The sequence below is a fragment of the Cucurbita pepo genome, chromosome LG10, assembly GCF_002806865.2.
Source record: "Cucurbita pepo subsp. pepo cultivar mu-cu-16 chromosome LG10, ASM280686v2, whole genome shotgun sequence".
Classification (NCBI taxonomy): domain Eukaryota; kingdom Viridiplantae; phylum Streptophyta; class Magnoliopsida; order Cucurbitales; family Cucurbitaceae; genus Cucurbita; species Cucurbita pepo.
Genome location: NC_036647.1, coordinates 1,554,168 through 1,579,355, shown reverse-complemented (window position 1 = coordinate 1,579,355; position 25,188 = coordinate 1,554,168). Strand labels below are relative to the sequence as shown.

Here is a 25,188-nt window from a genome sequence, read left to right as displayed (position 1 = left end):
CCAAGTCAAACAGCAGGTTTGCCCGAGAGGTTAAGGGGGAAGACTTAAGATCTTCTGCACATAAGTGCGCGTGGGTTCGAACCCCACAGCCTGCATTATTACTTCTACATTTTTTAAGCTATAAAATATGAACTAATATTTTGTTTTCATACCTTGACGACACAGCAGGTTTGCCCGAGAGGTTAAGGGGGAAGACTTAAGATCTTCTGCACATAAGTGCGCGTGGGTTCGAACCCCACAGCCTGCATAAAATCTATAATACTTTTTTTAAGCTCTAAAACTTGACCTAATTTTTTATTTTCAATTCAAAATTAGATATTTGGCTCGCCCGAGAGGTTAAGGGAAAGTTCGCACATAAGTGTGCGTGAGTTCGAATCTCACAGCCTGAATAAATTTCTTTAGTCCATTTTTCTGTGAAGCCTAACCGTCATTTTTCAATTTTCGTATTTAAATAATATATTTTATTATAGATCAAATAATTATTACTAAAATTTGAAATTTATTGCGAAATGTTTTTAATAGATATGTGAAGTTAACGATTACATGATAGGTTATCACTACCAAATATAAAGATGTAAATCACAATTTATGGTGTATTAACTTTAAAAGTAACAATAAATAAGACATCAAGAACAGTCCTTTTCTTCTTATGAAGAGGTCGTATTGTTTCTTTTTACCATGTTCTGTAATGCCATTAAAAGAGATAGAGAGAGCGTCGCAGCAATCTAAGACTTAAAAAAGGGCACTCATTCATTCTTTGAAAATCAAAGCTATGCTGCAAATATCATGACAGATATCATCATGTCTTCCTAACTTCTCGGAACTATTGTTCAACCTCTCAGAACAAAAACGTTCTGAAATTATTCAAGGGAAAAGGGGATTCTCTGAGTACAACAAAACAACCAGTCTCACAACCAACACTTATTCACGGAGTTAATGAGATGGATCCACAACCTTCACCACTCGTCCAGCGTCATCTAGTACGGTTCAACGGGCTTGCGGAAGTTCGCTCCAGCATATACTGCAGCTGAGCCAAGCTCCTCTTCGATACGCAACAGCTGCGCATAGGTGAAAATAGACAACACATAATCAGAATAAACAGGATTCAGAACACAGACAATGAGCTAAGGGAATGAGTCTAGACGATGATATCAACCTGGTTGTATTTGGCAAGACGTTCTGATCTGCATGGAGCTCCAGTTTTGATTTGACCCTGCAATAGAAGTAGGGAGTTAAATCAGTAGATGGACGAGATCGATTAAAGATCGTGATATGTAGGGTTTCGGGATCATATTGAAGGACAACAAAAAATACCGTAGCCAAACCAACAGATAGATCAGCAATGAAAGTATCCTCTGTCTCTCCACTGCAACCAAGTAGAACTCAATTCTATTACTCACTAAAACTTGTAATATTTCTATGAAACCAAACGGTAGGATTAGGAAATCCGAACCTTCGGTGGCTGGCCATAACTCCCCAACCAGCACGTTTCGACATTTTTACAGCCTCGATACTCTCAGTGACAGATCCGATCTGGTTAACCTTGAGAAGAAGGGCATTGCAAGTTTTTTCCTTGATCGCCTTCTCCACCCTCTGTGGGTAAGGAAAAACAGAGAAGTAAACTATTAACAATCTATAGGGAAAGGAATTCAAAAAAGGGTTCGAGCCCAAATCGTATACCTTCGGGTTGGTAACCAAGAGATCATCTCCCACAATTTGAACCTTTTCTCCTATTTCACTGGTCATCTTCGAGTAGTGCTCCCAGTCATCTTGGTCGAATGGGTCTTCAATCGAGACAATAGGATATTCGGAGGCAAAAGACTTGTAGAGGTCCTTCAGAGCATCTCCTGAGATCTTCTGTGAGCCATCATTGTTCTGCATCAAAATTCATACGTGTAAAGTCATATAACTTAGTGCCGCATTATGAAATTTGGAACAATTTGAATTAGCAGTAACTCAGCTTCAAAAGGAGAAAAGATTTGGTCAACTATATGGTAAATGAAAACCTACCTCTTCTTTGAAGTTCAAATCGTAGGTCTTGTCTGATCCATAAAATTCAGATGCAGCAACATCCATTCCAATAACAACCTAACAGAAACAGTCCTGTGAATCTCCTGATAATGGATAGTCCACCAAGAACAGTGAAAGGAAGAAACTAACCTGGCTAGTGTAACCAGCTTTGGCAATTGCAGTTTTGAGCAATTCAAGACCTTCCTTGTTCTCCTGGTGAATATGACAAGCAAAGATGTAAATAGAGAAATGAAAGGGTAATGAAAAGAATATATTTAAACAAATGAAGCAACAACGTACTACTTTACATGTATACCTGAATGTTAGGAGCAAATCCACCTTCATCACCAACGTTTGTTGCATCTTGTCCATACTTCTTCTTGATGACAGACTGCAATTATGCACATAAACATTACATAAAGGCTATGAACTTGAAAATAATAGTGATACGTGATCCTTTGTTTTTTTTTTCTTTTTTTTTGGCTTTAACTGAGAAAAATTAAAGAATATATGGGCATACAAAAAAGAAGCCCACGAAACAATATTGCAAGTATTAACATCAATCTTTGAAGGAAAATCCCTAGAAAAGAGAATAGATCCAAACATGTTTTAAATTTGATGAATAAACCACATTGCTCGTTGTAGTAGCCATATGTTGATGCACGAATATATCCCCGACCCACCCCCCTCGGAGGAAAAGATCTCCTAATAATCAAAAGCAATGGGCAGGGGTAAAAAACTATGGTCAACCTTCAAATTGTGGTACACTTCCACCCCCATCTTCATGGCCTCTTTGAATGAAGAAGCTCCAACTGGTAGAATCATGAACTCCTGTAGATATGATATGTTAGCAACAATCTAGATATGTTTATACATACAGAAATAGATGCGAAAAGGTCAAGATCAATAAAGCATGCCTGCATTGCAAGCTTGTTTCCTGCATGTGATCCTCCGTTAATGACATTGAATGCAGGAACGGGCAGAACCAAGCTCTTGTTACCAGCAAGGTTGGCAATGTGCTGCATCAAAAATAAACTGGGATATGAATATCGACACATCTTACCCATCACAAGTAATACAGTAATACATCTTCTAGAGTCACTTATGCAGACTAGTCTCTGATGATTTGAAAAGCAACATTATTGACTGATCACCATTCTCTACTGTCTAGAAATCGACACACGAAAATTTTGTTCACATCCCAGCAGTGACCGGGAAAAGACACGAGAAGTCAAAAAAACAAAAATAATCAAGTAACTAGTCGTTGTTGTTCCGTTATTAGAGTATTTCTCGTCAACAGTTTTTGGCAAGGGACACGAACACCTTTAGCAACACTTTTATTTCCCAAACTTTACACTAAAGTACCTTGTACAGAGGAATTTTCTTCACGCTAGCTCCAGCTTTGCAGACAGCAAGAGACACTGCGAGGATGGCATTTGCTCCAAGCTGAAAATTGAAAGACACATCATTTATAAAGATTGACTCGGTTTCGTTTAAAATAATAATGGGTAACATGTAGAACGCTACATCAATAAGGGAAATCCAATAAATACCTTTTGCTTGCACCATCCCCACTCGTTAACAGTTCCATCGAGTTGTTGAACCATGAAGTTGTCAATCTGGACCTGCTCAGTTGGGTCCTGCAAAGAGAATTCGAAAAAACTGTCATTAACATATAGAAGAAAAACAAATACTACATAAAACACAGGGTAAAGCTTGGTTGAACAAAACGTTTAGAGAATTAGTGCACAAGGATGCCAATGAACGAACCTTTCCAACCAATGCAGGGCCAATAATTGCATTGACATTCTCAACAGCCTACATAAAAAGGCAAGTAAAGAGTTAGGTATAAGACACTAACTGCATCGAACTCTAAATGATCGATGATTACCTTCAAAACACCTTTCCCCAGGTAGTCAGAACCTCCATCTCTCAACTCAAGTGCCTCGTAAATACCTTTGGGAATAAGAGATTACGTAAAGGATCCGCGTCAGCTAAATTTATCAGACAGATCGAAACATATTTTCTTAATGAAATCAAAGCAAAGCATGAATACTACGAAGTGGGAGAAGAATAAGAACAACTTACCAGTAGATGCACCGCTAGGAACAGCTGCTCTGGCCAAGGTTCCATCAGACAACACAATATCGACCTACAACAATTCACACAAAAATGAAAAACAAGAATTCAACAATCTCACCCTGATTTCAAATTTATAAACAGAAATAGAAGATCAAGTTCAAAGAAAAATTGTAAAACTCGTTATTCATTAAAATCAACCAGAAAACTAGCACATCTAACGATCCACCACTGATAGGAGGGAGGTTTAAGGGAAAATGTTGAAAAGTGGAAAGGAAGATAAGATAAGATAAGAAATGGCAGCGGAGAAGACAAATAGGCGATGTGAAGTGGAAGCAGAAGTGGAGGGAGATAAAGAGGAGTACCTCGACGGTGGGATTCCCACGGCTGTCGAAGATTTGCCTGGCCTTGACGGATTGGATTGTAGCCATTTGCAGTGAGCTCAAAAATGGGGAGTAACAGAGGAGCAGCTGTGAGAGTTGCGGTCGATTGCAAATCTGCGAAATGACAGACGCCTCGTATTAGTAGATTCCTTTGGATAATATCAGCCGTTCGATTTAAGTTTAGGTTTTTTTTCTTGCGCCACACGTCGATGTAGACCACACAAACATTTTAATTACTTTTTAAAATATGGTTGAATTAATAAAAATAACTTAACTTTTAAAATTTTAAATAATACAATTTTTATTATTTAAAAATACTTTAAACTTTTAAAATTATTTCAAAAATACTTTTTCAATTAAAAGTTTCATCTTTAAAAATATCTTTATTGTTTTTATTCATATTTTACCGTACAAAAAATTAATAAAATTATATTATATTATTATTACTTTTAAAATTTCATAGGTATTTTTTTTAATTTTATGAATATATTTAAACTTCTAACCAAATTTACCAAAAAAATTAAAAAAATAAAATAAAACTAAAATTAAATAATTATTGGAGGGACTAGTGGTTTATTTTTGGGAAAAAAAAATATGGGTGGGGCCAACTCTACGGAGATTAGATTCCAATTGGCTTTCTCTTCTTTTGCTTGTGGCTCAAGTCACTGTGTGCTCCATCCCCTACCAAATGTGTTTTTTTTTTTAGCAATTATTCGATGAATGTTATCGAACTTCTAATCTTTTGATTCGCACAACATTACGAATTAAACCATATTTATCTTAACAACATTCTATATTTTTCAAAAATAAATATTGTTTTTATTTTTTATAATTATTTATTAGAAGAGTTTCATTTATTATGATTCGGACTTTTTATGAAGGGTTTTGAAATCATGTTTGTATCATAAAAATATGAAAATGAAATATATTTAGCAAGCTAGTTACGAAACTATGTAATAAGAAAAATAAATATCTTTGCTATAGAATATATTAATTTTATATCGCGCATATTACAAAATAATACATCATCGTGAATTTACACTAAATCAAATCACCTAAAGGTGAAGCTTTCAGATATTCAAATCTTTATATTATATATCCTACTATCGAAATGAGCATATGTTCTCTGGTCGTGTAGGGTATTTATTAATATAATATATAGTGCTACAAAATTTACATGAAATCATTTAATTGACTTTTGGTAGGTTGGGGCTTGCTAAGCCTATTAATATAGGACATGTATAGTCAATGCCTTTTGTAAGCATCCAAAATAAATGTCTGTCCTTGTTCCATAAAATAGATATTGAAGGGAGAAGAAAGTTGTGGGCATTAAGAGAAGTTGAGAGGGGCGGCGGCCATGGCGGATTCCGGTCAAGAAGAAGAAACGAAGGTGCCGGCTCCGACGATGCTGAAGGCTAGCTTGAACGAAGAGTAAAATTAAGAAATTCTCAATTTTCGTTCAAAATTCAAGAAATTTTTTTATAATACAAGATTAAAAAAAAAAAAAAACATCATCGAAAAAGCTGTCGAAAAAATTCTAGGTAGAAGATGGTGACGACGGTGGTGTCATGTTTAAATTGATCTCAGTCTTTGGTTTATATGGAACTGGGTCCAATGTTCCAATCACAACCTGCAAAAAATGAGTAGCAAATGGAAGTGATTTTGAAACAGAGCATTCTCAAACATGTCATAGACAATGTATACGAACATGCATGCGTGTAGCCGCTATTAATGGACCAACGACAGTGCCTCCGATGACCCTCGCGTCCTGCAAAACCATCGACACTGTTAAGTGAAGGCGGCCTCCTGCTCCACCGTTGCCTGCGCTTTCGCATTCACTAGCTACAAACCTCCCTGTTATTGACAGTATTTCGAACCGACCCTACACAAAATCGAAATTGATTCATCTCTTTCCAAGACAATTCATGAGTTTAATTTGCCCCTTGATTACCTCCAACGCGACTTCGCTTGCAGGTCCACGAAGGGTGGCACTTGAAACTGTCGCTTCGGCATCGGCTCTCAAAACTGTAGCTACCCGATGACCCTCTTTACAGAATGACATGATTTTTTCCACAATGTCCTGCATTACCCAATAGAAGTAGAAAAAGACTGATTAAATGTAACACCTCTGACACTCGTTCGAAATTCAGTGTCCTTACAGGCACACCTACTCTGTCCACCTTTTTCTGAACTCAGACTCCTCATTGACACATTGCTCGATATCTATCTTTGATACCATTGATAACATTGTGATCTTTGAGCTTTCCCTTTTCGAGTTTTGATCTGACATTAAAGTTCAAGATTTGAAAAGAACATTTGATTGTAGGTCTTACCTGGCCGGGGTAAATGTGGATTATATTTTGTTTTAAGTTGTCGCCGGAAAAAGCTATTTCGCCTTCAAAAGAACCATCTTTTCTGAAGAAATTTTAGTTCTTGATATAACCAAACATGAAAGAATGAAGCTTTCTGAAGATCTTTGCGTACCCATTGAAGCAAGAATGTCAATGCTTGTTCGTAGTCGTTTTGGAGAAGGCGGCGGTGGCGCATCAAAAAAAGCATCCCAGTCTTCGGTTGTTGTCGGTAGAATTGATATTGGCGTCGACGGAGCCACCGCCATATAATTTGGCATCGAGTTTTTCCAGGTATCTTCCAGTAGTGATTCTTCAATGATTGGTTCCAGTGAAGCGAAGATCTGAGGGGAAGAACCGTTGGTCGTGTTCTCATCTTCCATTTTCCCTGTTTTGGTTATGTTTGAATCTAATGGACTTCATTTAAAGGCTCATGTGACTTGGACCAAGAAGGTGATATGGGCCAACTTAACGGCCCATAAGGGCCCATGTTTGTGTTGAATCAACCTGTCGTTCTCTCTCGATTACCGGCACGGATTCTTGCAGCAGATCGGAAGAATGGCGGCAACGAAGGGGAAGATACTTTACAAGGTATATAGAGCGTTGAGCTACGGACTGTCGCCATTGCTGTATCTTCATCTCCGATGGCGAGTGCTTCGTGGCCTCGAGCACCCTCTCCGATGGCCGGAGCGTCTTGGTCGCCCTTCCCATGCTCGCCCTCCCGGTCCACTTCTCTGGTTTCACGCCGTCTCTTTAGGTTTGTTCTCTATTACCATACCATTTCCTTCTCCAGACAGAGAAATTCGGAATCAACCATAATGCGTTGTGCAGGAGAAAGTTTGGCTACGATTCCTATAATCAAGCAATGTATTTTGAGGAGGCCTGATTTGAACATTTTGATGACAACAACCACTTATTCTGCCTTGTAAGAATCGATGTTATTTGATTTTCTCTTTTAAGTTTTGACATTATTAGTTCTTCTTTTCTGTAAACGAGCGAGTGCTTACTTTCTAGGCATTTCTCACGGAGAAATCCGACCTGATTTTCATGGTGGAATTATAAGCTTAGCTGAAAATAGGAACACTAGTATCGTTTCTGGACAGAATTATGTAGCTATACATAGAAGGGAACATGAAAAGCCTATAAGACGACCTAATTATATTTTCTTCTTGTGCAGTCAGGTAGTGAAGAATTGTCTTCCTACCGGTGTCATATATCAGGTACTCATTTTTCATTCCCTCTCTTAACCGAAAGTGTTGTTGGATCAATTTTCTTCCCATAATAGAGATCTGAAACGATGCATGTAATGCTGGTCCTTTATGTTTATGAAGTACCCCTCTGTATTTTTCTAAAACATTTCTTCCGATTGAGTGATACCGCATGTTTTCAGTGGAATGGTTAACACTTCAGTTTGATGTATGATGAAGAACATTTTTTTTTCTTGAGCACATAGAGTTGCTGTCTGTTGACTGTTTTATTTTCTTGGAGAATTATGGGATGTAGGGCCAAGAGGAATGCAGTGAAATTGCTTAACCACAAAACCTATAAATCCTCAAATTTACCCCATGTTTACCTATTTACTGTTCTTAAGAAGTTCGATTTGTCAAAGCATGATTATGTTTACAACTAACACGTTCTTAATATCTAAATGTGATCCAGATCGGTGAGAATATTTCTTGCCATGTATCGAAACTTCTTGGTTTCAATTATTTTCCTAGTTGTTTGACACTCAGTACACAATAACTTCAAAGTATAATAATCCAAAATATTATATTCTTCTCTCTCTCTTTCTCTCTCTCTATCGCCTAGGTGACACATTTTTCCTTTCTTAAAACTAATCATTTTTGTACTTTGTGGTTTTGACATGCCCTAGGCTATCCAGATTTACTTTCCATGGTATTCACATTTTTTTGTACAAATCAGTTTGCCCCACTTGATACAGCTGCTGCCATAGACACTTTCATTGCACATTGGAAACCTAAAGTTATTATTCTTATGGAGAGTGAACTTTGGCCTAATCTTATCTTGGGTGCTTCACAGCATGGTGTAAGTTGTGTCTTCTCATTTAGACATGATTATCTTGATCATGGCATCGTTTTATTTTAATAATATTTATTCTATTTTAAATGATTCTACCTCAGAAAGTCAAATTTGGTATTGATGCGTGTGATTTTTACATTCGCCCTTACTCTCTTCAGATTACTATGGCATTGCTAAATGCTCGGATGTCAGCTACGTCTTTTAAGCATTGGTCAATTCCAGTGTTTATTCCCCTGATTTCTTTAATGCTATCAAAGTTCTCATTGATTCTCCCATTGGTATGGACCTTCTAACTTTTCTTATTATAACTGTTTTTTTTTTTTTTAATTGTGTCATTTATCTTGTTTTTTGTTTTAGAGCAACCTACAGGCCATCCGGTTCCAGCTACTGCAGGCTCCACCACCGATCATCAGTTTTGCTGGTGATCTGAAATTTGGTACATAATCAACCCTTTTCTTTTAATATGGTGGAACAAAAATTATGTTTTATGTAATGAATGCACAGTTGGTTTGTCAACTGTTATTGGACAAGAATGGGATCGGTGTAATCACCTTTTTAATAAAAACATCAAACCACATTGTTTTCACTATTACTTTCACTGAATTCGATCAGCGTGCTTTTGCTATTTGAACTATAAATTACGGTTGGATTTTGATTTTCTTTTCAGCCGTTGAAGATATTGGAATGTCAGTGGCAGAGATAAAAAAGGTTGAAGACCTAAGAGCACAATTGGCCCAAAGACAAGTTTGGATGGCTTCATCCATACATAGAGGCGAAGAAGAAGGTTAATTTCTCCTATATTTTATTTTCTCCCATAAAATCAAGTTATGCATGCATAACTACTTCTAATGTTAGTTTTGATGCTGTGGCATTTCTATGATTTTCTTGTTCAAATCTGCTAAAGAGCAAGTTATTTCCCCTTAGCTTTTGCATCCATAGAGAAATGCCGCAAATGCTTTTGCAATTTACACTTTGATATGTGTTTTAAATTTGGCATATTGTTTACTTTATGCAATCTCTCTCGAGTTAATATTTCTTGATGATGAGCTCTATTATGATGGTAAGTGCATAGTTGAATAGTTCGATAGCGGTATCTTGGAACATTAGTTTTTTGTTTTGGAGATCCTAATAGGCGAGTTGAACGTGTGTGGCAAAATCATGCATTGCTGTAACAGAACATAGAAATGAATTTTAATGCCCTGTAATGAAATTAATATTCGTTACGTTTCTCATTCTGCAGTTATACTTGAAGTTCACAAAATGCTCTTAGAAGCACACCCAAATCTAGTCACTATTATTGTACCTCGACATCCACTGCATGGAAAAGAGATTGCTCTAGTAGGTTTCTTATACTTCGTTTTTGTGCGTTTTACACAGTATTGATAATGATAATTAGTCAACCTTTTATGAAAGATACAGTTATGTCTGGTAGCTCCTGTTACTAAAGTCTTGTCAGTCTCACCAATTACTTCGATCATTAAATATAATGTGGGGTTTTTTCATTCATTTTCTTTGAGATGTTTATGCCCTCAAAGAGTTCTATAAAGTTAAATATGCTGCGAGTCATGTGAAAGATACTTGATGCGGGGAAAAAAATCCTTGAATTAACTCTTTGATCAACGACTATATTTGAAGCAAAAGGTTTGGTAATGGAATATCTATAAATGACCATTCTATGTCAACAACTATACGAGACTGGAATTTTACTTGTTAATTTTCTTCGTTAGTATAACCTTTGACATATGTGGGGCTCTATAATGACGATTAGCTCCAGGTTTGATTTTGGTATTGCCATTTTAATTAGCACAGGAAATGCAGAAAGAAGGGCAGAATGTAGCTTTGAGATCTCAAGGTGAAAACATCACATCAGGAACGAATGTATATGTTGTAGACACATTAGGTATGCAATATCGATACCATATGGTGTTTCATTCGAATGTTTTCTTGGATTCATTCTCTCTCTTTAGAAGTGAGCTTCTAGGATACTAGGTATATAAAGATACAGCCTATGAGCTTTGTTAATTATTGTACTGAATAGATAGAGGGCCATGTCCATAGCTTTAGAGGGAAAACCTCTGGTCAAGTTTTTCAGATAGGATGATGACCCATAATGAATGAGACACATAATATATACACTTTCTTTCTTTATGTTTTGGTAAGAAAGGTATTTTCCATCAAAAGTAGAAATGCAAAAAGGGTAATTGAGGAAACTAATTGCTTGAACGGTAAATTTTACCATTTCTTTCTCACCATATATACCAAATTAAGGATTTTGAAAAATCTCCTTCCAGAAATTCATTGAGGGACATTCTTATAGGAACTTAGCAACATCTTTTAAGAGGCACCGATTGAAACTGAGAATTCTTAAAAGGAGCATTTAACTACAATTGTGATGAATTTCTTGTAAATCAGCAACTGTACATTTCAGAGTAACTTTAACATCAATGGCATGCCACAGTCAAATCTTATCATCTGATTTTGTGGGCCCAAGGAATAAATATATTTTCTGGATCTTGTACTGTTAGTTTCAAAGCTTAGGAGGGGTGTATTGGTTACTTTTGGATAAATCTTCTAATGTGATTTCCACGTGCAATTTAGGTGAATTAAGATATTTGTATGGAATAACTTCCATTGCTGTGGTTGGAGGATCCTTCTTGCCTGGTCTTGCTGGTCACAACATATCAGAAGCTGCTGCAGCTGGTTGTGCTGTTTTGACTGGTGAGTATTTGCTGCCGTAGTCTTTATGATCTGTACTCATCATCCTTAAATGTCCTGTTCTCAGGGACTTGTTCCTTTTCCTCTGCCAGGTCCATATATTGCCCATTTCTCAAGCATGGTGGCTAAAATGCAGCAGTTTAATCCAATGTCAGTTTTGCAGGTGAACAGAAAATATTTTACCTCTTTACATTTCCCTTTTATTTCTCTGAAAGGAATTCTCTGACTTGGATTCAGATATTGGACGTTTTCTTTGAGTCATTGGAATATTTCAAGTTTGGTCCTCTATCCCATATTAGTCCAAGATTCCAAGTATTAACTGTTGGGATTTTAACTTTAAGATCTTGATACGGCCTTCAAATGCCGGTTAATTTGATTTTGGATGATAGTTCTTCTGGTTTGATGACGGGTTCATATGAATAGTTGGTGTGAAATTTTCCACCATTCTCCATTAGGGTAACTATGTCGATGCCTGCTTCTATAAGAAACTAAAGGTGATAGTTATCACTTGGTAATTGTACTGCTGATTTCTTAGACAATTGGGAAGGTCTTATGCAACTTCCTCCCCTTTTATATATTTGATTAGTTCAATGAAATGCTGTTATTTTTTCTAAAAAAAATTAAAATTACCAATGAGGCTCAAACTACAACTCATTACAAATCTCCGAAACAATGGCTATGTTATTTTAATATTGAACTTGGCTCTTCCTGGCGTAGCTGTAGAAAGTAGCAAAACAAATGTTTCTTAAAAGATCTGAACTTTCTTCCTTGACCATTGCTGACTGGTCTTTAGTATTGAAATCTCACTTATATTCAGCTGATTCAGGTTCATGGAAAGCTGGACCTTGCAGAGGCTCTCAGAAATCTCCTTGGAGATGACAAAGTTTTGGAAGCTCACCGATTGGCCGCAAAACATGCGCAGCAAGCTTTGGCGTGTGGCATCATTGTGGGTACTTGGAATTCACTACATTCCAATGTTCTGAGAAGTGCGTTTGGTGTAGATGACATACACAAATGCAGGTGAAAATTGCTTGAACATCAGTGGTATGATCTTTATACTTAATGAAAAGTTAGTTGCATTTTTTTAATTATTAATTTTGATAATCAAACTTTCCCTTTCTTTATATAGTGACTGTTGGCCTCACATGAAAATTGCCAGCCTTGTCATCTTTGCACATGTAAGGATGCCAGAACTTTCAATTCAGCAATTACGCTAAACGACGAACTTCATCATAAACTTTTTTTTTTTTTTTTTTTAAATTTAAAAAATAATCATAAATTTCCTTTTTTCTTTTAATATTTTAATGATATTAATATAATATTTAGAAAAACAAAGCTGACCATATCCATCATTAATATAATATTTGAATAGTTATTAAATGGTTTATTTATTTTTTTAAAAAAAGTTTTAAATGGTTGTTTTTTTACGCAAAATTTGATTTATTGAATGAATTGAGTTTTTTTAAAAATATTTTTATTGCTTTTTGTTGAATTATAACGGCATATATAAGGTAAAAAAAAATGGAATAAACTTTTAAGGCATTATTGTCAAGATTGAGACACCTCATCAAATTTACAAATTTATTATTAATTTCCCTTTTTTTTAATAAACTCTAGTAGGGTTTTTATAATTTAGATTTGTGCGCATTTGGACGCTTACGTGTTACGCAAGTTTCCGCGGCGCGGTTTCACAGCACCCCAATTTCTCACCGCATCCACACCAATTACTCCATTTTTTCGCGATAATTTGAAATTATTTATTTATGTTAATATTTTATTTCAAATGTATTTCTATGTTTTCATTAATATTTTTAAATTAAAATACCCTTTAAAGTTAAATATTTTAATAAAAATAGTTAATATTTTGTTTGGGTGTTAAAAAAAACTACTTCTACAATCAAGTTAATTATAGCATATGAACTAAATTAAAATTTTAAATCATTGAAATTAAGATATTTGTTTTTAAAAAGTAAAATATATATATATTGAAAAAACAAATAATGACGTAATATAACATAGTACAGGGTTAAAAGGAATTGTTTTTTTTAAGTTAGAGGAACAATAAGAGAGTGTGATGTGATATAAAAAAAAGCATAGAAAATGATAGCCCTGTTAACAAATGAAATGGCAACTCCACACACTTATTTTAAAAAAGGGGAAAGAACCAAAGTACAAACGATTCTTCCCACGTGACTAATTTATGGACATGATTCTGATATTACTCGACCCTCGAAATATCTCGACAGCCATATTATTTTATTCTTTTTTAATATAATTCCATCATGACTCTAATACCACTTGTAAGGACATCGAACATTTTACATATTCCCGCAATAGTATGGTTACGGTGAGATCCCACATCAGTTGAGAGGAAAATGAAGCATTCTTCATTTTTTTTTTATAAGGGTGTGGAAATCTCTGCTAGCAGACACGTTTTAAAAATCTCGAAAGGAAGTCTGAAAGGAAAAGACAAAAAAGGACAATATATGTTAACAGTGGACTTGAAGAGTTATAAATGGTATCACAGCTAGACACGAGATGCAAGCGAGGAGGCTAAGGTAGTGTGTCAGCAAAGGAGTGGATTGGGGGTTCCCACATTGATGGGAGAAGAGAATGAGTGCCAGTGAAAATATTGGGCTCAAGGGGTGAATTGTGAGATTCCACCTCGGTTGGATAGGAAAACGAAACATTATTTATTTTGTATAAGAATGTGTAGATCTCTCTCTAGTAAACGCGTTTTAAAAACCTTAGGAGGAAGTTTAAATGTTAGAAACCCGCTCCAAAATCCTTTAGCCATGGGGAGCCTTCAACCAGTGGGCGCAGACATGCTAGTTTCAATCTCGTGTCCCTAAGCCCTTTTAAAAAATTAATTTATATTCATCAAATATTACCCTACAATCACTTGAATTGGTCCAATATTAAAGTTGCTCAATACTTATTTTATTTTAATTAAAATGTGGTTTTACAATTTTACCCTCTAACCCTAACGAAGAATCAATATCTTCCACGTATCCCAATTCTAACCACAAGTAGGTCAGAAGAGTAATTTTATAATTTTGTTATGAATTTCTGAAGTGAATTTTTCGCGAGATTGGTAAAAGAAAAGAGTAAGGGAAGAGAAGTTGAAAAATATAATTCGGAATTTGGTTGGCAGTTTCCTGTGGAAAGCGCAGAACCAGGTTTTCTCTCGTTCCGCTCTCTGACTCCGAGATAGAAAGTGTTTCATCCCCAAGGCATATTCCACGATCCTCCCTTCGATTGTTGATTTATTCCCTTCTTCCTCCGATTTCAATTCTGTTTTTAATTCTTCTTTCAAGTTCTTCTCCATCACCGCCGATTACACTCATCCAAGATGCATTCCAATCACTTGCTTCTCGAGGAGCCTATTCGCATGGCCTCCATCCTTGAGCCATCCAAGGCTGTAAGTTTCCCTACCCTTTTCATGTCCTCGATTCCTCTTGGATCTATCAAGCTGTTTTATTTCATTCTCAATACCTGATATGTGTCGTTCTCGATTGTTTTTGTTTTCTTTTCGGGGGTAAAGATGTTCTTTCCACTCGCGATTCATCGTTGTTATTTTGTTTGTTTTTATTGATGGTTTTCTTTTTTTTTTTTTTCATCAGAGTTTCTTTCCTGCTATGACCAAGATCGTTGGGACTCTTGGTCCAAGGTCTCGATCTGTTGAGATAATCTCTGGTTGTCTGAAGGCTGGAATGTCGGGTATGCTTATTGTTTTTTTTTTTCTCTCCTTTCGAATCTGCCCCTTTTCATGGCTTATTTTGATAGTTTGTGTTTCTAAATTCCAATTACTTTTGTTTTCTTTGTGATAGTTGCTCGTTTCGACTTTTCATGGGGTAACCCTGAATATCATCAGGAGACTTTGGAAAATTTGAAAGCGGCCGTGAAGATCACCAAGAAGCTTTGCGCTGTATGTTACAGTTATAGTCGTCCTTACACCCAATCAAGAAAGCCTTGCGCTGTATGTTATAGTTGTAAAGGGGAAAAACTGATGCGATGCCTTTCTGCTCTTTTCAGGTTATGCTTGACACAGTTGGCCCTGAGTTGCAAGTAATAAATAAAACCGAGAAATCCATTTCACTTCAGGAAGATGCCATAGTCGTCCTTACACCCAATCAAGATCTTGAGGCGACTTCAGAGCTCTTGCCTATTAACTTTACAGGACTTTCAAAGGTATCAACTTCGTACTGCTGTTATTTTCATGAAGTCTGTCTTGTTGTTAGAGTAATAATGAGTTCGATGTTATTTAGTCTGGCATTGTTAGTTGGATTTGCTGTTGGAAGTTAGCACTTGGTCTCTTGATGTCATTGTGATGCCTTATTAAAATAGGCTTTCACTAACAAATCTGTAATACTCGAGAAATTAATCTAATTTAATTCAAACGTCTCATTCAATATTCGTTTTCTTTTCTTTCCAACTTTACCGATTGCTTATAGCACATCTGAAATTGTGCAATTTTTATGAATTATATAGTTCTCCAACTTGGCCGTTCAACTTCGATTGATTTTAGTGATTTTCATCAGAAAGTTAATACTATTTGCAGGCTGTGAAGAAAGGAGACACTATTTTCGTGGGTCAGTACCTTTTCACTGGAAGTGAATCAACTTCTGCATGGCTTGAGGTAAGGAAAACTTCTAGCATCTGTTACCAATTCTTTTCCTCCTTGTTTAGTTAGTTCAGAGTTACACGTTAAAACTATGGCTCTTCTAGATTGTGGCTTCATTTCATGTTTTTGTGTGAGATTTGAATATGTACTTGTCTGGAGGATTTCCAGTTAGGAAAATATAGTTTACGGTTTACCACATAAAATTCATAATATTCTTTATTGCAGACTTCTTTTGAATATCATGTCGAAGAAATGACTTTGTACATGGTTGTGTTTTTTGCTGTCAACATGATCAGGTATCTGAAGTCAAAGGCGATGATGTTGTTTGTGTAATTAAGAACTCTGCCACTTTGGCTGGATCACTGTTCACTTTGCATGGCTCTCAAATTCATATTAATCTTCCTACACTTTCTGAGGAGGATAAGGAGGTGGGTGAACTTTCTGATTTGCACTTTGTCATTTTCCTTGAGGACTTTATTGATTACCAACCATTGGTACTTAACAGTTAACATTGCTTATTGTGTTAATTTCAGGTTATTTCTAGTTGGGGAGTGCAAAACAAAATTGATTTCCTCTCATTATCATATACTAGACATGCTGAAGATGTTCGACAAGTATATTCCCTTACATTAATCTCTCTCTCTCTCGCCTCTCTTACTAGATCATTTAAGTCACATAGATGACTTTTATGTTGTATACAGGCTCGTGAATTCCTTTCTAAGTTAGGTGACCTTAGCCAAACCCAAATCTTTGCCAAGATTGAAACTGTGGAGGTTAGTCATTTTTAGCTTTATGGGTATATTCATGATAATTTGCACATTTTCATATTTCCATGATCCATTTTGTAGGGATTAACCCATTTTGATGAGATTCTACAAGAGGCAGATGGTATTATTCTATCCCGTGGGAATTTGGGTATCGACCTCCCACCCGAGAAGGTAGTTTCCTTCTGTACAATCTCAAAATAAACTACAATATTCTCCTCATAAATCCTTTTCACTTATTGATGGTCTTGATCCGATCTTTATTTTTCTCTCACTTGTGACCATAAGGATCTATTACTTATGATAGACTTCTTCCTGATCACTTCTCCATATGTTGCAGGTGTTTTTATTTCAGAAAGCTGCACTTTACAAGTGTAACATGGCTGGAAAGCCTGCCGTGGTTACTCGTGTTGTGGACAGTATGACGAACAATTTAAGACCTACTCGTGCAGAAGCTACTGATGTTGCAAATGCGGTCCTTGATGGTAAGTCATACATGAAATGTATACCTTGTTTAGTTTTTATGATATTTATCCTTGTCCTGAAATCGTTGGTTTACAGCCTAAAATACAGGTGTACTCCTTGAAAATTGGTTCTCAATTACTCTCTTTCTCCCTCTTTCTTTCATTTTTAACTTCTATTTTATTTGGCTTATATTAATTATTTCTATGGAGTTAAGTTTCCATTTACTTGTCAACATTTTCTTAAATCAAAGGATTTGTCATCAATATGAGGGAAAATTTTTCTTTTCCCAAAATAATGTGAAAATGTTGATTAAATGTCGAGAAATATTAGAAATGTGGACAGAATGTTAGACAATAGGAATACGAATACCAATGTTGGTTATTTGTAACCTATTTAAGGGATGCCAATTTTATTTATGAATTCAAACTATTTAAGAGTTTGTGTGATCTGAGTGATTCTTTGGAATATCTTTTGACATGAATGATTTCATTGAAGTTCCATAACATTAACACTATTCTCACGGATACAGGGAGTGATGCAATTCTTCTGGGGGCTGAGACTTTGCGTGGACTGTATCCAGTAGAGACTATTTCTACTGTTGGTAGGATTTGTGCTGAGGTAAAAAACACGTAATATTTGGAGATCTTGATGGTACTTGTTCTCTTCAGCTTTTGTATTTTTGTTCTTGAGTTTATACCCTGCAATTTAGTCAACATTTTAAAATTTTTGGGAGAAAGATACATGTGAATTTTGACCGCTCTCTGCTAGGCCTAATGGATGAACTAAGAGAGTCATTATTGTAAACTTGAAGGATTTGTGGATTTATCATCATCTGTATAATTTTTATTTATTTTTTCTCTTTCGAAGTATTTATACTTTCTTGCTCCCTGGGTGCTCTCGTTTAAAAAAATGCAGTCTGATAAGGTGTTCAATCAAGACTTGTACTTCAAGAAAACTGTCAAATTTGTTGGGGAACCTATGTCTCACTTGGAATCCATTGCCTCCTCAGCGGTACTGACTTATAATTCTGGTTATTGTACATATTCTTTTCAATGGATTTAGCAATGATCTTTTTATATTGTTGTAGTTCTACCATGGTTTTCATATGCAATAGGTTTATTCTGTTTTTAGGTCAGGGCTGCCATTAAGGTGAAGGCTTCAGTTATTATTTGCTTCACTTCATCTGGAAGAGCTGCAAGGTATCAGAGTTTGGGAATCCAGTGTTGGTCTCCAAACAAGCTGAAGTTCTTTTACAATTTTTGTAGCCAATTATTTCAGAGATCTAAACTTGCTACTATACAAATATGCAGATTAATTGCTAAATATAGGCCCACAATGCCGGTTATATCTGTTGTCATTCCTAGGCTGAAGACAAATCAGTTAAGGTGGAGCTTTACTGGAGCATTTGAGGTATGCCTTGTATCATTTTGTGCCGTTGTTTCCCACTGCTGTCATCTCATTAAGTGATTCATACACATATTTTAACAAATAAAAATTTCCCGCTCTTGGAGTGGTTGAGGATTTAGTAAGGGAGCCTTTTTATGCATTTTACCTCAGTTCTAGCTACTAGTCGGTGAACTGTTCAATGCTGTCTTGCTATTGTGGCCTCTTTTTCTTGTGCTTTTCAAAAACAATTATCAGAATGCTGAAGAGGAATCGGTATTCAAACTTATTGACTATGTATTAGAATTGATATACAGTCTCAGATTCATCCCGGCAAAGTTTATGTTCAAAGGCGATTAAAATAATTATGATATGTGCGGCCTATATAGTTTCTGCTTTCATGTCTTGGATTTGCTTGTGTATCATTTGTTCTACATGGTTGTTGGATATTCGTTATCCATACTTTAGGCATGTGTAGAAGGGATTGTATAATTCTCTCTTTTGTTTTAAGGTAAGTATTAACGTGCAATAAGAAGTCGTGTATTTGTATAGATCAAACTGAATGACATCAGATTAACTATCATCTGTTATTATCTGCACTTCGTGTCATTGATTTCAAACATTTCCCAAAACGGCAAAATTTTGGATCTGTTGTTTTAACTACTTAAATTGGTAATTTCTATTTTTGGTGACGTGTTATTTGGTATTGGTCTATTTCAGGCTAGGCAGTCTTTGATAGTAAGAGGCCTCTTCCCTATGCTTGCTGATCCACGACATCCTGTAAGTTCCGTTTTCCATTTATTCTACATGATGGATAGTGTAAATGATGCTTTTAGTTTTATATCTGAATCTGCTTTCTCATTTGTGATACTTTAATAAGGTCAGGCTGGTAAAAGTAGACGCTTTAGCTTCGAAATTATTCAGAAGGATTTGATTGTTGGTCTATTCCTGTTTTGCTTTTGAACAAAATTAATTGTGATTTTCTGGGCCCTTCACTTGAAACCAGAAAAGGAGCATGTGCAAGTACAATGTAGGTAGGATATACAATGGAACAAAACCTCTAGAAAAGGTTTGAAGTCATCAATAAATGAGGGGGGCCCTTTGTTGAGAATGAATGAATGGCTGCATTTATTATGGACTTGCATGATAAATAATCATATAGACGCGAGAAATGTGCATTTATTTTATCAAGAACTTTGTGTACAGGGAAATTTTCCCATGTGTACTACAATGCATATTAACAATGGACTCCCAACTGATTTATGGTTTCGCATTGTATTTATGGCTTGGTGGTAGGCGGAGTCTACTAGCGCAACAAATGAGTCAGTTCTAAAGGTTGCTCTGGATCATGGGAAAGCATATGGAGTAATTAAGTCGCATGACCGAGTTGTTGTTTGTCAGAAGGTTGGGGACGCATCAGTGGTAAAGATTATCGAGCTCGAAGATTGAAATGACCTTTCCAGATTTTTTCTGCTAATTTTTTGAAGTGACCGTTCTCTTGGTGCTATCCACCACCATATGAGGTATAATCATGAATTAATACATGGTTTTGTTGGAGATTGAGGAGATCTGATAAGTGAGAAAATGTAAAATGACTCAAGAAAACATTGTTAACTTTCCCAAATTTAGAAGCCATGGTGTACATGGCAAATCTTAATTTATTCACAACTTCTTGTTCAACCAATGCCCAATTCATATTCATGATTTCCGGGTAGTTTCATTTCTTGATCATGCACTGAATTGTTCTTTCTTTGTAGTTTTGAGATTTACATGTTGCTATAGAAAAATCTGTGCCATTCTCTTTTGAAATCATATTGTAGAACAGTTGTTGAAGACCCGACCTAAGCAATGAAGTCACCAGTGGACTGTAAGTCATTTATATACCTTTTTCTTATTGCAAGTCATTTATAAGCTTTAAGGGTCATGTCTGACATTTACAGTAGTAATTAGTAAGGGACCATAAGAATCATACAGACCAATGACTATATGCCAAATGATATTAATAAATGGCGCATGCGCATATAAAATTGAGTAATAGTTTATATATTTTTTTATTTTTTATTTTATTTTTACTACATACCAATAACAACCAATAAATAGTAATATTTACTTTGATGTTTATTATTCGAAAATAATTTAGAACTGTAAGATTTAAGAAAACTAAGATAATATTAATTGATTGAATTGGATTTGGTTTGATTAGTTTAGAGAGAGAGAAAGGATAATTGTTGTATAATGTTTGTGAATCCCACCTAATCAAGGATTTAAATTACTCATTTTAACACAAATCTCTTCTCCAATCGTAATAGATATAAGTTGATGATAATGTACTTGACAAAATAATATTTCGAAACAAATGAATAAGGATTTGAAAGCCATGAGCATATATTGACTGATAAAATTTTTGTATGGGTGTGGTAGAAATGTTTAGAGAGAGATAGAATGTGGTGAAGCAGGAGGAGTAGCCGAGTAGGGTGGTGGACTGGTGGACCAGGTGAGGCGTTGGTGCTGGTGCTGGTGCTGGTGCTGGTGCTGATGCTGATGCTGGTGCTGCTTGCTTTATGGAGTTATAAATTCAGCCCACCTACAGCGCCGCCTGCGCACAGACATCCCCACAGTGCATCCCTTGTGGGTGAAGTAATCTCATCCTCTCTTAATTTTGTCTTAATTCTCGCACCATTCAGCAATCAATTCACATAGTTTTAGCTCATTTTCTCCTTCCTTTTAGGTTTTAACTTGCTTTACATACAACAGTCTTCTCCATCACAGCTTCTCTGTTGTTCATAGATGGACCACTCACTCTTACACTCTATTCCAACTCTCTTTTCTAAGCACTATTTCTTTTACTCAACCCAACCTTCGAGGTTGGTCCTCCTCCTTTTCTTTCTTAAATCTAATCTCATTCTTCTTTCGTTATTCGTTAATCATTCGTAAGTCTTAAATGATATAGCGCGTAAGTCTTATATCATACTTAAGTGCTAAATATTAAAGTCAGGGGGGTTTTTGAACTTAGCATCTAACCTGAGCTCAACCTAGAGAATCTATTTCCTCTAAGTTTATCATTACTCGTAGTAGCCTAGATCCTAAGAGCTTACAGTTCCTCATACTCTAGCTTTTAGAAGCTTGTCGTCTCTCATAATCTAGCTCCTTGGAACTTATTGTTTCTCATAATCTAACTTATTTGATCTCATCGTTTTCATTAGGGTTGCTCGAATTTTTAGGATAATATAGTTAGCTCTTTACTTTTCCCAGTAGATAATTTTCAAACCACTCGCATACTTGATATCTAGGGCACGACCCTCTGATTGATCATCATCAAATGCTATGTGGACCTTGTTTTGATGATTCACGTTTAAGGATAAGTTAGTAAACCTCTCACACCCCGCATAATAACGTGATCGCATTATCTTACATATCACAATTCACTAATGCACTATGTGGACCCTACCTTGACAGTCCACGCTTGAAGGTAAGCTAGTAAATCTCTCGCCATCCCTACATAGGAACATACTCATGTCATTTCATATATCAATCACTAAAATTTTAAGTGGGCCCCGTCTTGATGGTCCACCGTTCAGAATAAGCTAGCAAGTCCTTAACTATGCTGACCTAGACATAATCATATTAGAAATGGTAAATCATGGATAATAAGGGTATAGTAAATTGTACAACTGCATCACCTAGCATGCTTATAACTTGCCTAATTTACCTGATATTTCGTAAAGCATCAGAATTAGGCATACATGCATACTTCAATCATTTATCATACTTTCGACAATTAATTTCAATCGGTTCAATTCTAATTCATCCTTACCATCCAATACTAACTCATATCTAACCCACCAATCACTTAATGTGTTTCAATGCATCTAATTCTACCAAAACAATCAATTACCAGTAACAGTCGAAATCTACCGCTAGTAGATATTGTCCTCTTTGACCTTAAAGAAGAGTGGAGGGTGAGATTTTACATCAGTTGGAGAGGAGAACGAATCAATTCCTTGTAAGTAAAGGTTTAAAACCTTTCATTAGTCGGAATAGGGCTAGACCCGCTTTTAAAATTCTAAGGTTAACGGTGATACATAAGAAACAAAAGAAAACAATATCAAACAATATCTAGTGGAGGAGTTGGGGGTTAGAGTAGGAGTCACATATTTGGTAACCATTGGTAGTCAAAATTAAACTAGCTACTTCCATTGCCATTGATGAGTGGTTTGTTAGGGTTTTGTGAGTCCCATTGTGACTGACGGAGCGTCGTACATTGGGGGAGAGAGAGAGAGAGAGGGGTTGATGTTATGATCAATCTCTTTCGGTCATTAATAGGGCTTCCCCTTCTAGTCTGCCAACCTTAACCAATTCACGTTTTCACTTCTCTTTCCCTTCTTCTCTTTGTGTGTTTAGCCGCACCTTAACCAATCCACTGATTCCCCCAACCCTCCATGGCCTGCACCTGTTCTAGCTGACAACATATATGCTCTGCTCTGCTCTGCTCTGCTCTGCTTGCAGCTGCCTTCCTTCCTTCCTTCCTTTTACTTCTTTTTAACCTCTTTCTCTCTTCCTCTCTGTAAAAGAAAACTGAAGAAAAAAGCATGGAGTGGAACAATGGCAGTCTCACTCCTAAGCTTCTTTCTCCACCACTACTACACCATCGATCTTCATACACTCCATGCTACAACTACAACTACATCTACAATTTGGATCATTTTCCTGGTAATTTTCTTTTCTTTTCTTTTCTTTTCTTTTCTTCATTCTACAAACCATTTTGGATCATCATACCAAACGTTTCTCCCTAAACCCATTTCTTAAAATGTTGCTCAAAAGCTTCTGAACCCTGTTCGACGTTCGACGGTTCCATAGGCCTTGGGGGCAGGGAAAGATTGTTGAGGATTATTGCGAGGGAATCCATTTTTTATCATGGGTTTATAAGTAAGGAATACATCGAGCTTATGGTCAAAGTGGATAATATCATACTATTGTGGAGAGTCGTGATTTCTAACAAACCCACGAGTAATTAAACTCGAAATGGGAAATTTGATCTTTGTTTAACATTATGGGGTTTAATCAGTGTTAGAGAGGAAGAATCCGGCGGAGGAAAGTGTGGTTGGAGGAGTGGATCAGAAGAAGAAGAAGAAGACCAAGACCAAGTTGAGTCCGGATCAGTTGGAGTCATTGGAGAGAAGGTTTCAAGAGGAAGTGAAGCTTGATCCTGACAGGAAAATGAAGCTGTCAAAGGAACTTGGACTCCAACCAAGGCAAATTGCAATTTGGTTCCAAAATAGAAGAGCTCGCTGGAAGACTAAGCAGCTTCAGCATCTCTATGACACCCTCAAGCAAGAATTTGACACCATCTCTAACCAAAAACACACCCTTCAACAACAGGTTTCTATCTTTCTTTCTTTTTTCAAATCTCCTTTAATTAGTTATATTCCATGCACAATAACATTGTTGGATGGAAGCAACAGGTAATGAAACTAAAGACCATGCTGCTGCTAAGAGAAGAAGCCACCAGGAATCCTCAAGGGTCGATGGCTTACACGGACGAAGAGACGGCGGAGAGCACGTCGGTCGGGGTTCGGAGCAGTACCAATAATTACACGTACAATAATAAGGTGGAAGATTTGGTTGAAATATCAGGTTCAGGTCCTCCTCCTCCTCCTCCATTCTGGTGGGGTGCTGAGGAGGATGCTCACCGCCCTTCTTACCCTTAATTACCTTTAATTTATTAGTTTTGGTTTAGCTTTCTTAGTGTTTGATCACCATCAAACAACATGCTGTTGTCTTGGAACCAAATCTTTGAATGGAATGCTGTTGTCTTGGGAGATTATGTTAGCTTTCTTAAACTTACAATAATAACTCTGTTTTAAGATACATATAATATGGTAACTGAATAAGTAGTCTCTCGTGTGACTGTAGGACTGACATCCATCCTTTCCAGGAACTTGGGAGGTCTTTTTAAGTTTGTCAGTCTCCAATTTTTGACCCTCCCATTTTAATTCACCTTATAATGATAATGCACACACCTCCACGAAATGAATGTCTTATTCTTTTTTTGTTTGGTTCTATATTCTCTACAGCGGTTAGCATTCCATTGATATCTGTTCCAGTAAGGGGTTTAGAATGTGTATGATGTTACTAACCATTTTTCTTTACTTCTCACCACACTTACTCTGAGATTGAGATCCCACGTCCCCTAAAGGGTGGAACGAAACATTTCTTGAAACTGTGAGGAAACCTGTTCTTTTTAAGAGACGCGNGTCTCCAATTTTTGACCCTCCCATTTTAATTCACCTTATAATAATAATGCACACACCTCCATGAAATGAATGTCTTATTCCTTTTTTGTTTGGTTCTATATTCTCTACAGCGGTTACCATTCC

The 25,188-nt window shown here is 36.3% G+C and overlaps 5 protein-coding genes and 2 non-coding genes across 11 annotated transcripts; 5 read left to right on the top strand and 2 right to left on the bottom strand.

Annotated features, from left to right (window-relative positions):
• The first annotated feature begins 12 nt into the window (after positions 1-12).
• On the top strand, positions 13-95 carry TRNAL-UAA. The gene has a single exon. It is a non-coding gene; the product is annotated as a tRNA-Leu (tRNA).
• Positions 96-164: 69 nt separating this feature from the next.
• TRNAL-UAA lies at positions 165-247 on the top strand. The gene has a single exon. It is a non-coding gene; the product is annotated as a tRNA-Leu (tRNA).
• A 479-nt stretch (positions 248-726) lies between these two features.
• LOC111803558 (enolase) lies at positions 727-4,566 on the bottom strand. Its single transcript, XM_023688027.1, has 16 exons — positions 4,455-4,566; positions 4,099-4,162; positions 3,902-3,966; positions 3,781-3,828; positions 3,564-3,650; positions 3,376-3,456; positions 2,928-3,029; positions 2,761-2,841; positions 2,327-2,401; positions 2,161-2,223; positions 2,011-2,088; positions 1,681-1,875; positions 1,454-1,593; positions 1,315-1,366; positions 1,157-1,213; positions 727-1,058 (listed from the first exon to the last, which is right to left on the bottom strand). Exons 1-16 carry the CDS (start codon positions 4,518-4,520, stop codon positions 978-980), a joined length of 1,335 nt encoding a protein of 444 aa, XP_023543795.1. The 5' UTR covers positions 4,521-4,566; the 3' UTR covers positions 727-977.
• Positions 4,567-6,009: 1,443 nt separating this feature from the next.
• On the bottom strand, positions 6,010-7,203 carry LOC111803684 (AT-hook motif nuclear-localized protein 2-like). Its single transcript, XM_023688201.1, has 5 exons — positions 6,957-7,203; positions 6,806-6,882; positions 6,424-6,552; positions 6,181-6,354; positions 6,010-6,102 (listed from the first exon to the last, which is right to left on the bottom strand). Exons 1-5 carry the CDS (start codon positions 7,201-7,203, stop codon positions 6,010-6,012), a joined length of 720 nt encoding a protein of 239 aa, XP_023543969.1.
• Positions 7,204-7,366: 163 nt separating this feature from the next.
• On the top strand, positions 7,367-12,802 carry LOC111803200 (probable 3-deoxy-D-manno-octulosonic acid transferase, mitochondrial). 4 transcript variants are annotated; one of them, XM_023687502.1, is made up of 13 exons: positions 7,367-7,577; positions 7,652-7,745; positions 7,998-8,040; positions 8,744-8,866; positions 9,019-9,138; positions 9,218-9,296; positions 9,528-9,644; positions 10,101-10,198; positions 10,670-10,760; positions 11,459-11,578; positions 11,668-11,738; positions 12,393-12,619; positions 12,705-12,802. In XM_023687502.1, the coding sequence occupies exons 1-12, from the start codon at positions 7,379-7,381 to the stop codon at positions 12,597-12,599; spliced, it is 1,362 nt and encodes a 453-aa protein (XP_023543270.1). In that variant the 5' UTR covers positions 7,367-7,378; the 3' UTR covers positions 12,600-12,619; positions 12,705-12,802. The 4 variants fall into 4 exon arrangements, with proteins under 4 accessions (XP_023543270.1, XP_023543269.1, XP_023543268.1 ...); XM_023687501.1 differs by having other exon boundaries at positions 12,402-12,595; positions 12,705-12,801; XM_023687500.1 differs by having other exon boundaries at positions 12,393-12,595; positions 12,705-12,801.
• A 1,918-nt stretch (positions 12,803-14,720) lies between these two features.
• Positions 14,721-20,542, top strand: LOC111803875 (pyruvate kinase 1, cytosolic). 2 transcript variants are annotated; one of them, XM_023688477.1, is made up of 17 exons: positions 14,721-14,808; positions 14,893-14,996; positions 15,199-15,295; positions 15,406-15,503; positions 15,611-15,766; positions 16,137-16,214; positions 16,496-16,627; positions 16,733-16,813; positions 16,901-16,972; positions 17,048-17,137; positions 17,304-17,448; positions 17,958-18,046; positions 18,344-18,439; positions 18,560-18,627; positions 18,739-18,838; positions 19,532-19,591; positions 20,108-20,542. In XM_023688477.1, the coding sequence occupies exons 2-17, from the start codon at positions 14,928-14,930 to the stop codon at positions 20,258-20,260; spliced, it is 1,584 nt and encodes a 527-aa protein (XP_023544245.1). In that variant the 5' UTR covers positions 14,721-14,808; positions 14,893-14,927; the 3' UTR covers positions 20,261-20,542. The 2 variants fall into 2 exon arrangements, with proteins under 2 accessions (XP_023544245.1, XP_023544244.1); XM_023688476.1 differs by having other exon boundaries at positions 14,723-14,996.
• A 2,261-nt stretch (positions 20,543-22,803) lies between these two features.
• On the top strand, positions 22,804-24,635 carry LOC111804241 (putative homeobox-leucine zipper protein ATHB-51). Its single transcript, XM_023688974.1, has 3 exons — positions 22,804-23,521; positions 23,877-24,190; positions 24,274-24,635. The coding sequence occupies exons 1-3, from the start codon at positions 23,401-23,403 to the stop codon at positions 24,517-24,519; spliced, it is 681 nt and encodes a 226-aa protein (XP_023544742.1). The 5' UTR covers positions 22,804-23,400; the 3' UTR covers positions 24,520-24,635.
• The last annotated feature ends 553 nt before the right edge of the window (positions 24,636-25,188 follow it).